At 42.7% G+C, this 15,122-nt stretch overlaps 1 protein-coding gene across 1 annotated transcript in view; it reads left to right on the forward strand.

The window, feature by feature from the left end:
- Positions 1–14,715, forward strand: part of LDB3 (LIM domain binding 3) — a 148,635-nt gene extending 133,920 nt beyond the window's left edge. Inside the window, exons 15-17 of the mRNA XM_038743480.1 lie at positions 826–946; positions 5,838–5,953; positions 12,537–14,715. Of these exons, the coding sequence (XP_038599408.1) occupies positions 826–946; positions 5,838–5,953; positions 12,537–12,626 (327 nt within the window). The 3' untranslated portion in view covers positions 12,627–14,715. The remainder of the gene's footprint in view (positions 1–825; positions 947–5,837; positions 5,954–12,536) is intronic.
- Positions 14,716–15,122: the final 407 nt, after the last annotated feature.

Here is a 15,122-nt window from a genome sequence, read left to right on the forward strand (position 1 = left end):
TCCCAACTTTCCCTCTAGAAAACCATCTTGGACTGCTCATTTACCCAAACCCCTCTTGAACGTAGTGAGATTCTTCTGGCTCCCCAACTTGATTTTATTTACTTTTATTTTATGGTATTTGCTAAGCGCTTACTCTGTGCCAGGCACTATGTTAGGTGCGGGGGTGGATGCAAACTAATTAGATTGGGCACAGTCCATGTCCCACATGGGGCTCGCAGTCTTAACCCCCATTTTACAGGTGAGGTAATGGAGGTACAGAGAGGTTGAGTGATTTGCCCAAGGTCACACATCAAAGTGGCATAGCCAGGATTAGACATCAGGTCTTCTTCTTCTAGCCTGAGTTCTTTCCACTAGGCCAGGGGCTGCTTCCCATCACTTACTGTGGTAACAAATTCCATCTGTTCATACCTGCCGTGGGAGAAGGTACTTCCTTTACTTCCTTTCATTGTTCTGAACATACCACTCTCGCATTTCAATGGTTATCCCCCTCATCCTAGTGTCTGGAATTTCTTGAACTGTAATTCAGCATTCATCCTGTCATCTTCATCCTTCATGATTTTGTACATTTTAATCACACCCCCTCTCGGCCTTGGGCTTTCCAGACTGAAGTTCTTATCTTTTTGATCCACTTACTTGGAAGCTCCTCAAATTCCCCTTAGTTGCTCTTCTCTGTAGGAATATTTATTTATGTTTGTGTTTGTCCTGCCTTACCTGTAAGGCTGCAAGAAACATGTTCTTGTTCTTCTCTTGTGACTCTAGAAGTAAATGTACAGTAAATCCTGGTCTGCAGAGTACGCGTCTGATATTTGCTGTGTGCTTTTACAGGAAGTGATGCACGCCTTAAGGCAGACTTGGCACACAACCTGCTTTGTCTGTGCAGCCTGTAAGAAGCCCTTTGGGAATAGTCTCTTCCATATGGAGGATGGGGAGCCCTACTGTGAGAAAGGTAAGAGACCTCCTGGGGCCTTGGGTGCGAGATCTTAAGAGTGCACAGGTTTTAATAGGACAATCAACCAAAGTATGTCAGATTTGAAAAGGGGCATTTCTCATGCTGCATGAAAACCTGATCTTCATGATTCTTCACTGCAGGGATGTTTAAGAGTGCACAGATTTTAATGGGACAATCAACCACAGTATGTCGGATTTGAAAAGGGGTATTTCTCACGCTGCATGAGAACTTGATCTTTATAATAATAATAATAATAATGACATTTATCAAGCACTTACTATGTGCAAAGCACTGTTCTAAGCGCTGGGGAGGTTACAAATCAATCAATCGTATTTATTGAGCGCTTACTGTGTGCAGAGCACTATACTAAGTGCTTGGGAAGTACAAGTCGGCAACACATAGAGACAGTCCCTACCCAACAAAGTGATCAGGTTGTCCCACAGAGGTGGGACATTTTCCAGATGAGGTAACTGAGGCACAGAGAGGTGAAGTGACATGCCCAAAGTCACACAGCTGACAATTGGCAGAGCTGGGATTTGAACCCATGACCTTTGACTCCAAGGCCCGGGCTCTTTCCACTGAGCCACGCTGCTTCTCTTTATGATTCTTCACTGCAGAAACAGAGAAATATCCAGGGTAACTGTGGCATACAGGCAAAAAAAAAAAAAAGAAAGTTGTTCTAGCATTTCTCCTCTACTTGTTTCCTCACCACGGCTGCACCTCAATGTAAATGGTTTCCAAGGATAGGGATTATGTCTTATGTGTAATCATCTATACCTACCTTCGCCACCCACCTTGCCCAGCCCTGGGCTAGTGCCTAATACATAGTCTAGGCCCAGAGAAATGCTTTTTGTTTTTTTTTTAATAACCACCATCTAGCAAAATTCCCAAGGACTGTCTGTGATTTAAATGATCATTTTTTAAACCCATGAATTACTAAATGCTAACTCTGCTTGGTAACTGTAAGCTAGACTCTAAGCTCTAGCCTGGAAGCTCCTCCTCTAGATCAGAAGCTCCTTGTAGACAGGGATCATATCTACCATCCCTTTTGTATTGTGCTCTCCCAAATGCTCCCAATTCAGTGCTCTGCACACAGTAAACCCACATTAACACCACTGACTGATGGATTTCTGATTGCGGTGGAGGTAGCCCAAGAAGCCTGAGTCTGGAGAGTCAGAAATCTTGTGTTCTAAGATGTCCAGCTCTAGTTCTGTACGCCAAGTCAAACCATCCAACCTCTGTGTTTCTATTTTCCTTGTCTTTTTAAAGGGAATGACAATTCTTAATAATAATAATAGTGGTATTTGTTCAGCACTTACTATGTGCCAGGTACTGTACTAAGTGCTGGGGTGGACACCAGCAAATCGGGTTGGACACAGTCCTTGTCCCACAAGGGGCTCACAGTCTCAATCCCCATTTTACAGATGAAGTAACTGAGGCACAGAGAAGTAAACTGACTTGCCCAGGGTCACACAGCAGACAAGTGGCAGAGTTGGGATTAGAACCCATGATCTTCTGATTCCCAAGCCCGGGCTCTATCTACTATGCCATGTTGCTTCTATAAAGCTCTTCATCACAGGGATGAAGTAAAGATTAATGATGAATGGAAATGTTTTATAAAGTCGGCGGAGCACTTTAAACTCCTCAAAGTGAAGTGTCTCAGAAAAACCAAATTTTCTCCAAAGTAGCTGACTCTGGTTCATCAAAAGTTTCTGACTTTTGCCTGCTTGGTGCTAAATATAACGAGGTCCATTTTTTCAGGGGAATGTGTAAACACTTAAGAGTCTGGAAAGCCGAAGTTATGAAAGTCAAAGTTATGTTTCCCCAACAACCAATCCAACCCAAGTACACATGGTGGATATTGTTTCATTTTAAAAGAGGTGCACCTTTGGAGCAGAGTTGTTTTTGAGGGTGGGGTGGGGAGGTTATGTTCTCTGTTAAATGCGTTATTAGGTGCCAGGCACTGGTACTTTTTGGTTTGTTGTGGGGGTTTTTTATGGTATTTGTTATGCACTTACTATGCACCAGGCACTCTACTAAGCACTGGGGTTGATACAAGCTAATCAGGTTGGACACAGTCCATGTCCTTCATGGGGTTCATGGTCTTAAACCCCATTTTACAGATGAGGTAAATGAGGCACAGGGAAATCAAGTGACTTGCTCAAGATCACAAAGCAGACAAGTGGTGGAGCTGGGATTAGAACCCAGAGCCTTCTGACTACCCAGGCCCATGCCCTATCCGTTAGGCCACACTGCTTCTCAGTCTTTGAATGACTCCTCGCTCTGAATTTCCCAAGTTTGTTAAAGGTATTTGCATTTTTAACCAAACGGCCTCCAGGACATTTTTTTTTCATTCTTTTGAAATGAGAAAAAATAGGGAAAATTATAATTGTTCTGAAAGCGATTCAATAGCAACATGGCCGAGTGGACAGAGCACCGGCCTGAGAGTCAAAAGGACCTGGGTTCTAATTTCTGCTCCACTGTCTGTCTGCTGCGTGACCTTAGGGAAGTCACTTAACTTCTCTGTGCCTCAGTTACCTCATCTGTAAAATGGGGTTTAAGACTGTGAGCCCCATGAGGGACAGGAACTGTGTCCAACTTGACTACATTGTACCTATCCCAGCACTTGTATCAATTCTTCACACACAATAAACACATAGTAAATACCATTATTATTATTATTGTTATCATTATTATTATTCATATTAATAAAACTCTAGAAAAATTCATTAACAAAAGCAACTTGGGCAAGTGGATAACTCCCTCCTCATTCATATCCAAAGACCACAACTCCCCCATCTTCAAAGCCCTTCTCAAATCACATCTCTTCCTAGAGCCCTCACTTCCTCTATATGCCCTCCTTTTTTTGTAGTTTATGCACTTTCATTTATTCATGCATTCAGTCATATTTATTGAGCGCTTACTGTTGTGCAGAGCACTTTACTAAGCACATGGAAAGTAAAATTTAGCAATAGAGACAATCCCTGCCCACTCCAGGCTTACAGTCCAGAAGCGGGGAGACAGACATCAAAACAAGTAAACAGGCATCAATATAAGTAAATAGAATTGGGACTGAAACCCTTAAGCACTTTGATCTTAACCCCCCACAGCACTTATGTTCCCAGACTGAGCTCCCTTTTTCCTCTCCTCCTCCCCGTCACCCCCACCACCTTACCTCCTTCCCCTCCCCACAGCACTTGCATATATTAGTACAGATTTATTACCCTATTTATTTTACTTGTACATATTTACTACTCTATTTTATTAATGATGTGCTTATAGCTCTAATTCTATTTATTCTGACGGTTTTGACACCTTTCTCCATGTTTTGTCTTCTATTTCCCCCTTCTAGACTGTGAGCCCGTTGTTGGGTAGGGGCCGTCTCTATATGTTGCCGACTCGTACTTCCCAACCGCTAAGTACAGTGCTCTGCACACAGTAAGCACTCAATAAATACAATTGAATGAATGAATCCATCTATAATTTATTTTAATGTCTAGACTCTAAACTGCGGACTTTAAATTCCTCCCTCTAGACTATAAGCTCCTTGTGGCTCAGTGGAAAGAGCACGGGCTCAGGAGTCAGAGGTCACGGGTTCTAATCCCAGCTCCACCGCTTGTCAGCTGAGGGACTTTGGGCAAGCCACTTAACTTCTCTGTGCCTCAGTTACCTCATCTGTAAAATGGGGATTAAGACTGTGAGCCTGATCACCTGTATTCCCCCCCAGCACTTAGAACAGTGCTTTGCACATAGTAAGCGCTTAACAAATGCCATTATTATTATTATTATTAAGTACTTAACAAATAGTATCATTATTATTAGACAGGGAACATGTCTCTGAACTGTTTCACTATACTCTCCCAATGGCTTAGTACAGTGCTCTGCACTCAGTAACAGCTCAACAGATACTACTGGTTGATAATAATAATAATAATAATAATAATAATTTTGGTAGGTGTTAAGTGATTACTGTGTGCTATGCACAGTTCTAAGCACTGGGGAGGGTACAAGGTGATCAGGTTGTCCCATGTGGGGCTCACATTCTTAGTCCCCGTTTTACAGATGAAGTAACTGAGGCACAGAGAAGTTAAGTGACTTGCCCAAAGTCACACAGCTGACAAGTGGCAGAGCTGGGATTTGAACCCATGACCTAATACTCCAAAGCCCATGCTCTTTCCACTGAGCCACGCTGCTTCTCTTGACTGTGAGCCTTGACTGTGAGCCTTCTCTTGTCTGTGAGCCCGTTGTTGAGTAGGGACCATCTCTATATGTTGCCTACTCATACTTCCCAAGCGCTTAGTACAGTGCTCTGCACACAGTAAGCATTCAATAAATACAATTGAATGAATGAATCCATCTATAATTTATTTTAATGTCTAGACTCTAAACTGCAGACTCTAAATTCCTCCCTCTAGACTATAGGCTCCTTGTAGACAGGGAACATGTCTCTGAAGTGTTTCACTATACTCTCCCAAGGGCTTAGTACAGTGTTCTGCACTCAGTAACAGCTCAACAGATACCACTGGTTAATTACAGAAGCAGTGTGGCTCAGTGGAAAGAGCATGGGCTATGGAGTCAGAGGTCATGGGTTCAAATCCTGGCTCCGTCACTTGTCAGCTGTGTGACTTTGGGCAAGTCACTTAACTTCTCTGTGCCTCAGTTACCTCATCTGTAAAATGGGGATGATCTGTGAGCCCCTTGTGGGACCACCTGATCACCTTGTAACTTCCCCAGCGCTTAGAACAGTGCTTGGCACATGGTAAGCACTTAATAAATGCCATCATTATAATTATTATGATTATTGACGGGCTCAGACTCTATCAAGCGGGACATTGATCTGGTCCATCTCAGATCTCTTTGTCTTAACTCTGTGTTGGTTACATTGCAGATTACATTAACTTATTCAGCACTAAATGCCACGGCTGCGATTTCCCAGTCGAAGCTGGCGACAAGTTCATTGAGGCCCTCGGACACACCTGGCACGATACCTGCTTCATCTGTGCGGTAGGTTTCTGATACCCATTCGGACGATGGCAGAATCACGTTGCTGCCCTCCAGAAAGTGGAGGTAAAATGGTGGAGAGCCTAACCAAAGGAGGAGGCAGTCCTAAACTGTGGTTAGTTCATTTATTTCCTTGACAAATGGTGACTCTTCCTATTTTAGTGCCAATTTTCATCATGAGGATTAGCCTGGAGGTTGTTGATTATCTCAGAAGTGTAGAGATAAGGCCGATTTCTATTGACAAAGCCTTTAGAGAGCAGGACAGAGTATCGCTTTAGTTTTCCAAATGACCCCATTCTCAATATATAGCAGGCCAGAGGCCAGAAGATAAGCATGAGTTGCCCATTAACCACCCCACAATTTCTTTCCCCTGTTCGATGGCGTGGAAAGCTAAGCATTTTCCTTTAGTGAATTTTGACAATGTTTTTAGACTAAATGAACTGCCACTTGAAAAGGTTTACAGATTGGAAGCATGCTAACTCCATTCATTCATTCAATCGTATTTATTGAGCACTTACTGTATGCAGAGCACTGTACTAAGTGCTTGGGAAGTACAAATCCGCAACAGATAGGGACGGTCCCTACCCAACAACGGGCTCACAGTTTAGAAGGGGAAGGCAGGCAACAAAGCAAAACATGTGGACAGGTGTCAAGTAGTCAGAACAAATAGAGTTAAAGCTAGATGCACATCATTGTAAATAAGAGACAAATAAGACTGAAAACTACACCCTAGACTGTAAGCTCCTTACGGCCAGAGGAACATGTCTACCAACTCTGTTATGTAGTACTCTCCCAAACACTCAGTACAGTGCTCTGCACACTGTAAGCCCATAATAAATATGATTGATTGATTGATTACCACACACTTCACTCCTCTAATGTTAACCTTCTCACTGTACCTCCACCTCGTCTATCTCGCCGACCTCTGGCCCACGTCCTACCTCTGGCCTGGAATGCCCTCCCTACTCATATCTGACAATTACTCTCCCCAGCTTAAAAGCCTAATTGAAGGCACATCTCCTCCAAGAGGCCTTCCCTGACTAAGCCCTCCTTTCTTCTCCTCCCACTACCTTCTGGATCACCCTAAAGTGCTCCCTTTATTCATCTCCCCCCTCCGACTCCCCCCAACACCCTCACAGCACTTATGCATATATCTGTAATTTATTTATGTATATCAATGCCCGTCTCACCCTCTAGACTGTAAACTCATTGTGGGCCAGGAATGCATCTCAGCTTCAAAGCTGTCCATCCCCTCGCCCCCACCTACCTCATCTCCCTTCTCTCCTTCTCCAGCCCAGCCCGCACCCTCCACTCCTCTGCCGCTAACCTCCTCACTGTACCTCGTTGTCGCCTGTCCCGCCCTCGACCCCTGGCCCACATCCTCCCCCTGGCCTGGAATGCCCTCCCTCCGCACATCCGCCAAGCTAGCTCTCTTCCTCCCTTCAAAGCCCTACTGAGAGCTCACCTCCTCCAGGAGGCCTTCCCAGATTGAGCCCCCTTTTTCCTCCCCTCCTCCCCATCCCCCCTGCCCTACCTCCTTCCCCTCCCCACCACACTTGTATATATTTGTACAGATTTATTCCTCTATTTATTTTACTTGTACATATTTACTATTTTTATTTTGTTAATGATGTGCATATAGCTTTAATTCTATTTGTTCTGACGATTTTGTCACCTGTCTACATGTTTTGTTTTATTGTCTGTCTCCCACTTCTAGACTGTGAGCCCGTTGTTGGGTAGGGACCATCTCTATATGTTGCCGATTTGTTCTTCCCAAGAGCTTAGTACAGTGCAGAGAAGCAGCGTGTCTCAGTGGAAAGAGCCCGGGGTTTGGAGTCAGAGGTCATGGGTTCGAATCCCAGCTCCGCCACTTGTCAGCTGTGTGACTTTGGGCAAGTCACTTCACTTCTCTGGGCCTCGGTTCCCTCATCTGGAAAATGGGGATTAAGTCTGTGAGCCCCACGTGGGACAACTTGATTACTTGTATCTACCCCAGCGCTTAGAACAGTGCTTTGCACATAGTAAGCGCTTAATAAATGTCATTATTATTATTATTGTTATTATTATTATTAGTGCTCTGTACACAGTAAGTGTTCAATAAATATGGTTGAATGAATGAATAATGCTATACTGTACTCTCCCAAGCACTTAGAACAGTGCTCTGCACACAGTAAGTGCTCAATAAATATGATTGACTGACTGAATGACTGAGGAAAGGGGGCAAATACCTTTAGTTGATGTTTAGCTCGAACTTTGAACATAAGACCAGTAGTAATCTCTTGAGCAATTCTACCACTTGGTTGAAGCCAGTGGTCCAAGCAGCCTAGAGTTCTCTCTCTGTCAATGTGGCAACACAGGATGATTGGAAGGCTTCCTCCAGGAAGTCGTCCCTAACCTCTCTTTTTTCCCCATTTTATTCACCCTCCCTTCTGTCACCTAAGAGAAGAAGCATGGCTTAGTGGATAGAGCACGGGCCTGGGAGTGAGGGGGACCTGGGTTCTAATCCTAGCTCCGCCACTTGTCTGCTGTGTGACCTTGGGCAAGTCACTTCACTTCTCTGGGCCTCAGTTACCTCATTTGTAAAATCGGGATTAAGAGTGTGAGCCCCATGTGGGACAGGGACCATGTCCAACCTGATTAGCTTGTATCTACCCCAGAACTTAGAACAGTGCTTGGCACATAGTAAGCGCCTAACAATAATTATTATTATTACTATGCATTTGGATCTGTACCCCATAAGCACTCTGATTCACAACCCACCCTATCCCCACAACACTTAGATACATAGCTTTATACTCTGCTCCTTCCTCTGTCTGTAATTTATTTTAATGTTTGCCTCCTCCAGTAAACTGGAAGATATTTTAGGGCAGGGATAGCTATTGTATTGTATTCTCCCAAGTGCTTAGTACAGTTCTCTGCACCCAGTAGGCATTCACTAATCAATCATATTTATTGACCATTTACTGTGGGCAGAGCATTGTACTTGGGAGAGTACAACATAACCATAAACGGACACATTCCCTGCTCAATAAATATCAGTAATTCATTGATTGGAAGTACTGGTTAATGGGCCATCATTTCTAAATTGATTTAACCCTCTTTGAACCCTTTATTATCACAAACCTTTCCCTTCTAGCATTCCTAACATTCCTCCTAATAACCAGTGTAGACGCTCTTACATGAATTTATCTAAGGCCGTCTTGAACTTGCCTTGGAGAATCTTAATGCGCTAATATTGACTTTGTCCTGAAGAACAGTGCACAGTTCTCCAGTTGAGCCATGTGTGTATCTAAATAAGCTCATACATTTCTACACATGTATAGACATATATCAGTAGTTGAGCCCTTAGTTGAAACCACCTAGGAGATTGGGGCAGAATTTACATAACACAGGATTTCAGACTTTTTAAACTTTATTGAGCCGGTGGATTGGGACAGAGAGAAGGGGAAGAGAAAGGATGAGAGTGTATCCTTGATCCACCTTGGAACTGGGATTCAAATCACTCAATAATAAATAATAATTGTGGCTTTGTTAAACACTTACTATGTGCCAAGGACTATACTAAGGGCTGGGGTAGATAATAATTGTGTTATTTGTTAAGCCCTTACTATGTACTAAGTAAGCAGTGAGAGAAGCAGCATGGATCAGTGGAAAGAGCCCGGGCTTTGGAGTAAGAGGTCATGGGTTCGAATCCCAGCTCTGCCAATTGTCAGCTGTATGACTTTGGGCAAGTCACTTCACTTCTCTGGGCCTCAGTTACCTCATCTGTAAAATGGGGATTAAGACTGTGAGCCCCACGTGGGACAACCTGATCACCCTGTAACCTCCCCAGCACTTAGAACAGTGCTTTGCACATAGTAAGCGCTTAATAAATGCCATTTTTATTATTATTATTACTAAGCAATGAGGTAGATAATTAATTTGGACACAGTCCCTGTCCCACATAGGGCTCACAGTCTAAGCAGGCAGGGGAACAAGTATTTAGGAAAATGAGGCACAGAAACTTAAGTGACTTGCCCAAGGTCGCCCAGAAAGTGGGTGGCAGAACCTGCATTAGACCCCAGGTCCTCTGACCCAATGGGCCTGTGTTCTTTCCATTAGGCCATGCTGCTTCTTCAGGGGATGAGTTTCCTAGGGCCTATTTTACTTCTGCTTCTTTCTTTTGTTCTCTTAACCATAAAAGCCCTTGTTACTCATGTAGATGAGTGTTCCTTTGCTCCCAGTTCGGCAGTCAGAAGTGAGAAAAGAACACTTCAGTTTTTATAGCACCTGAATTCACTCCTGTGACTTTAATATAAATCAGTAACTTCTTATCTGGAAGCAGCTTAGAATAACTGACCTGGGTTGAACTCTGCCTTTAACAATTCTATATTGAAGCCTTGTTTCTTAGGGAGTGTTACCAAACTTGCATACCCGTTTGAATCTTATCTCTCCCAGTGTATTTATATTTACCTATCACCATAGTAGCTCAGAAGTGCTTTGACTCAGATATTACATTAAGCTAATTCCTTCCTAAATTACAGCAGCCGAATCCAGTTAATAAGCTGGCTTCTCCTAAAACACAGGCTGAAGCTATTGACCTTTATCAACTTGCAGAAACTGTAGGGAAGTTGGTTCCTAGATTTAGTGATCCCCAGAAGTCAATGAGAACACCTCAAAAACTATTTTTCAGTGGATTTTTCTATGCTCATTACCCGGATAGAAAATTGTGCACTTGTTCTCCCTCTCAGGTAGACCATGAGCCCGTGTGAGACAGGGACTAATCTCACACGTGTGTCCAATCTAATTATCTTTTATATACCCCAGTGTTTACTTTTTTATGGTTACTTGTTAAGCGCTTAATATGTGCCAAGTAGTGTTCTTAGCGTTGGAGGGTAGCTACAAGGTAACCAGGTTGGACAGAGTCCACATCCCACATGGAGCTCACAGTCTTAATCCCCATTTTACAGATGAGGAAAGTGAGGCACAGAGAAGAGGATTGACTTCCCTACTTAGTACAATGCTTAGCATATAGTAAGTGCTTAACAAATACCATTATTATTATCATCATTAGCAATGATGATAATAATAATAAAAAAGTAATAAAATTTCAGACTGGAGTTTCTAGTTACTCTAGTCAGAGATCAGCTTTCCAACCCACCAGTTTTAGATTAACTTGTTGAATTAGCAACTGTGACACTCCCTTTTCCTCCTTTTTTTTCTGGCATTAAGCACTTATTATGTGCCAGTCACTGAACTAAGCACTGGGGTAATTACAAGCTAATCAGGTTGGACACAGTCCATGGAACTCAGAATCTTAATCCCCACTTTACAGATGAGGTAACCTAGGCACAGAGAAGTTAAATGACTTGCCGAAGGTCACACAGTAAGCAAGTGGCAGCGGCCGGATTAGAAACCAGGGTCTATTTGGCCACACTGCTTCTCTGATGTCATTCCCCCTTTTGACGAAGTTGTCTAAGCCTCAAGCTCTGCTGAGTCTGTTCAGTCTGTATTTACTCACCCAAGCACTTAGTAGAGTGCTTTGCACACAGTAAAGTCTCAATAAATATGACTGAATGAATGAATGAAAGCTCCCCTGCTCTGTCCCTTGGAGAGAGAGGCAGATGATAACTGTGGGCTTCTCCTCCCCTGGCTTCATTCACCCTCCAGGCAGAGCTGTTGGTCAGACCAAAGGGATCGCCCGGATGGTGAATGAAGCCAGAAGGGAACTGGAGAAGTCCAGGGACTTACTCAAAAGGAAAGTGGCTTTGGCTCTTGCCTTCAACTTTGCCCCACCTCTAAGCCATGATATATAACTGCAGGCTCAGCCCGAGAAGGAGGTCAGAGTTCTGGGTCCCAGCTGGTTTTGACTTGGGTGACATGAAACAAGAATACTGTTCATGAAGCTTGCCCTCTGCTATAAAAATGTCTTCACTAAGCACCTGCCTTTGAGTTTCTTTTTCCTTTGGCCACATTTCACTTTGATGTGCCATCAGAGGTCATTTCTTCCTTGGGTACTCCTTGGGTGCCAGACACGGCACAGTTTCCCAGAAACTTCAGTTTGAGAGTTTATTATTTATTAACAATGTGATAATAACAATCACCATCATAATAGTGGTATTTGTTAAAAACTTACCATGTGCCAAGCACTTTACTAAGTAGGGAAGTCACTTCATGTCTCTGTGCTTCGTTTACCTCATCTGTAAAATAGGGATTAAGACTGTGAGCCCCATGTGGGACATGGACTGATTACCTGTTTACCTTGTATGTATCCCAGCACTTAGAAGAGTGCCTGGCACATAGTGGGTGCCAAACATTACCCAGCTTCCTGGGGGAAGACCCTCCACACCTACCCCAAAGTAGGGTAATGGAGCTCTCCTGAGAAATGACCCCAGCAAACCAGGAACAAACTGTAGGGTGCAAGGCTTTTGATTTTCACTTTTGCAAGTCACAAAATCACAACTCTGCAGACTTACCGTCCCATGAACACCAACACACACACGTGTGCAATTCCTATTGACTTCTTGGCGGGTTCTCTATTTGTCTCCGCACTTCTATGGCACTTCTGAACCTTGTCTCAAGCAGGATGCTGTTCTTTTTTCTTCAGGTGTGCCACGTGAATTTGGAGGGCCAACCTTTCTACTCTAAGAAGGATAAACCACTGTGCAAGAAACACGCTCACGCCATCAATGTCTAAAGGAAAGGCTGGAAGCCATTGGTGCTGGAGGATGATGGCTGATCTGAAACCTGCTAAAAAGGATAAACAGCTGATAATGTTTCTTACTGTTGGGGAGCGGGAGGGGGGCTAAAAAGCACTTGAGCTCTTGTGAAGTATAATTTTAGTCCTTTGTGGATGCAGAACTTGCATTTGCATAGTTCAGACTAGAAGTCAAAGCAAGCTAGTAATGAATCCAAGACTAGAATGGTACTTCAGAAGTTTGGGACAAGATTCAAAGAGCTCAAAATCCAAACACTAAAAGCAACTTTTATCAAGTGTACTTTCCATTGACTCCACCTGAATAGCCTTAGAACTACTGTTAATAAGAGCTCAAACTCATTCTGAGTGTGCTACATATCCACAGCTGGCCAAAGAATGAAATTGCCAAAAAGGACTGGCTGCAAAATATTTTTAGAGCCAGAGCTGAGAGTTTGTAAACTAAGACAGATCAGGCATTCCTCACCAAAAAAGGAAGTATTATTCTTACATTAATGTCGCTGTGCTACCTCCAGCATCAAACTTAAGACCTCTGAATGAACCAATGTGAGGCATTCTATTGATATTTCAGGGCAAAGCAGTGGCCAGGATTCAGAGAAACTTTGACTACTAAAAGCAGGAGAAGAGGGGCTATTCTAGGAGAGTGTGGGTAATGGAAAATTGATGAGTGAAGGGATCATGGCATTTATCTAGCCCACACGAGACTGAGAAAAGTTGGGCTCTTCAGTTAACCTCTTTCAGTTCAGATCCCTATGCTCATAAGGCTTTTCTTATTTTCTATTTGGTGTGAAAAACTGGAATTGGCTTTCACTGATTTTGCTCTTTGTCGGGCGAGGGAAGGAAATTGAGAAAGACTTGGGTTTTGTTTTGGTGCCTTGCCAGTTCTGATGGGTTTGTGGGCAGAGTTGAGTTGGCTGTGCCTCACTTCCCGTTTGCAGGTCAGCACGCGTTATCTTTCTTAGAGCCCTTTATTGGACGAGGCGATCCGATTTTGAGTCGCCATCACTGAGATGGAGCAAACCTGGAGTCTTTACCAACTAGTATGTCAGAATGGTGTTTGCATCCAGTGAAAAGAGAGGTCTTAATTTCTGCAAAACGCAGAGAACACAGAAAAGACAGATTAGAGGGCAGCACCATCACTGTGATTGATTGCATTGTATGGAACGTGTTCTACTCTGAAGATTTGTCGACTACTGGAAAGGATAGGCAGACTGAAGTTTAGCTTGTGCTCAGATATCCGGTTTTAAATAATTTTGATCTAGCAAGTATTATAGCTTGGCCTGTGTGGTGAAGAACAATCCATATTCTTGATAGTAGCAGTAGCTTATTATTTTCAAATTTCTTTATAAGCACACTATGATTGTTTTCTATGTGAGATAGTGCTTTAAAATGGCTCTGCAGTGGCCAAGAGTTTGGCTTTATTTCTGAGTGTGGAAATTTCACTCCATTTTAAAAGTGCATCTATTTTTTTTTTGGAAAGTGTTCTTCATGCTCACTGATGAAGTACAATAGCATGAACATTTTTCATTTATGCAAAACAATTTGACATCTACGCCAATCTCTTTTGAATTTTTTTTAAGTAATTTAAACGTGGCAAAGTGGAATCAGGAATATCTGTTTCCTTTCCCCCCAAAGTAGTGCTTGTCTTGGAAAAGTATCTTTCTTGGCTGTGTTTAATTCTCCTGATGGGAAGTCAAAATCTAATGCTAGGAGTTGTTTCCTTAAACACCATCCAAAAGTTGTCGGATGGGCATATATTTTGAACTTTGTCCTATGAACTGCCATGAAACCAACACACTTGTCTTCCAACACAGAACATGGAGGAAAGCGTGTAAATATGCACATGCTGCTTAGTCATAATGAGGCTCTTCGTTTGTTTAGCACTAACATCACGACTGTAAAAGCAGTTTATTTTCAGACTGAATAAAGATTGCCTAGTCATGGCAAGCAGTTTTTTCAAGGGTCTAATAAGACTGCTATACAGTCATTTTTTAAAAATTAATATATAAAGACAAGTAGATTCTTAGAACTCAAAAAGTGAAATGTTGTGTAGTTAAATAGGTAAGGAATTCTGAACAAATTTGATTTAATCCAAAATACTTTCAAAATTTTTGCATTCTCATTCATTCCCATTCCCTCTCCCTCTCTTTGAGCTCTAAAAAATTGCCAGTTCCTTGAAGCCAAATGTGTCCCCCAAACCCAATTTGGGAATCTTTTCAATAAATATGTTTTTATTATATCTACAAAGTGAAGAAAGCTAAATGACTCGGGGAAGGGTTTCTTCATTGGGATTTGACATTGAAATCAGTTTCTTGAGGTTTGGTGTATTGGATAAATTAAAAACTGGTAAGGGGCAGTAGCTTTGTTGGAGTTTGGTCTTTTTCAGTAAGTTAGTTCTGGGGCTTTGGACAAATTTATTCTATAGATAATGATTCGAATGCCTAAACTTCAAAGCACTAACCTTCAGGCAGGATAATT

Source organism: Tachyglossus aculeatus, chromosome 3, assembly GCF_015852505.1.
Source record: "Tachyglossus aculeatus isolate mTacAcu1 chromosome 3, mTacAcu1.pri, whole genome shotgun sequence".
Classification (NCBI taxonomy): domain Eukaryota; kingdom Metazoa; phylum Chordata; class Mammalia; order Monotremata; family Tachyglossidae; genus Tachyglossus; species Tachyglossus aculeatus.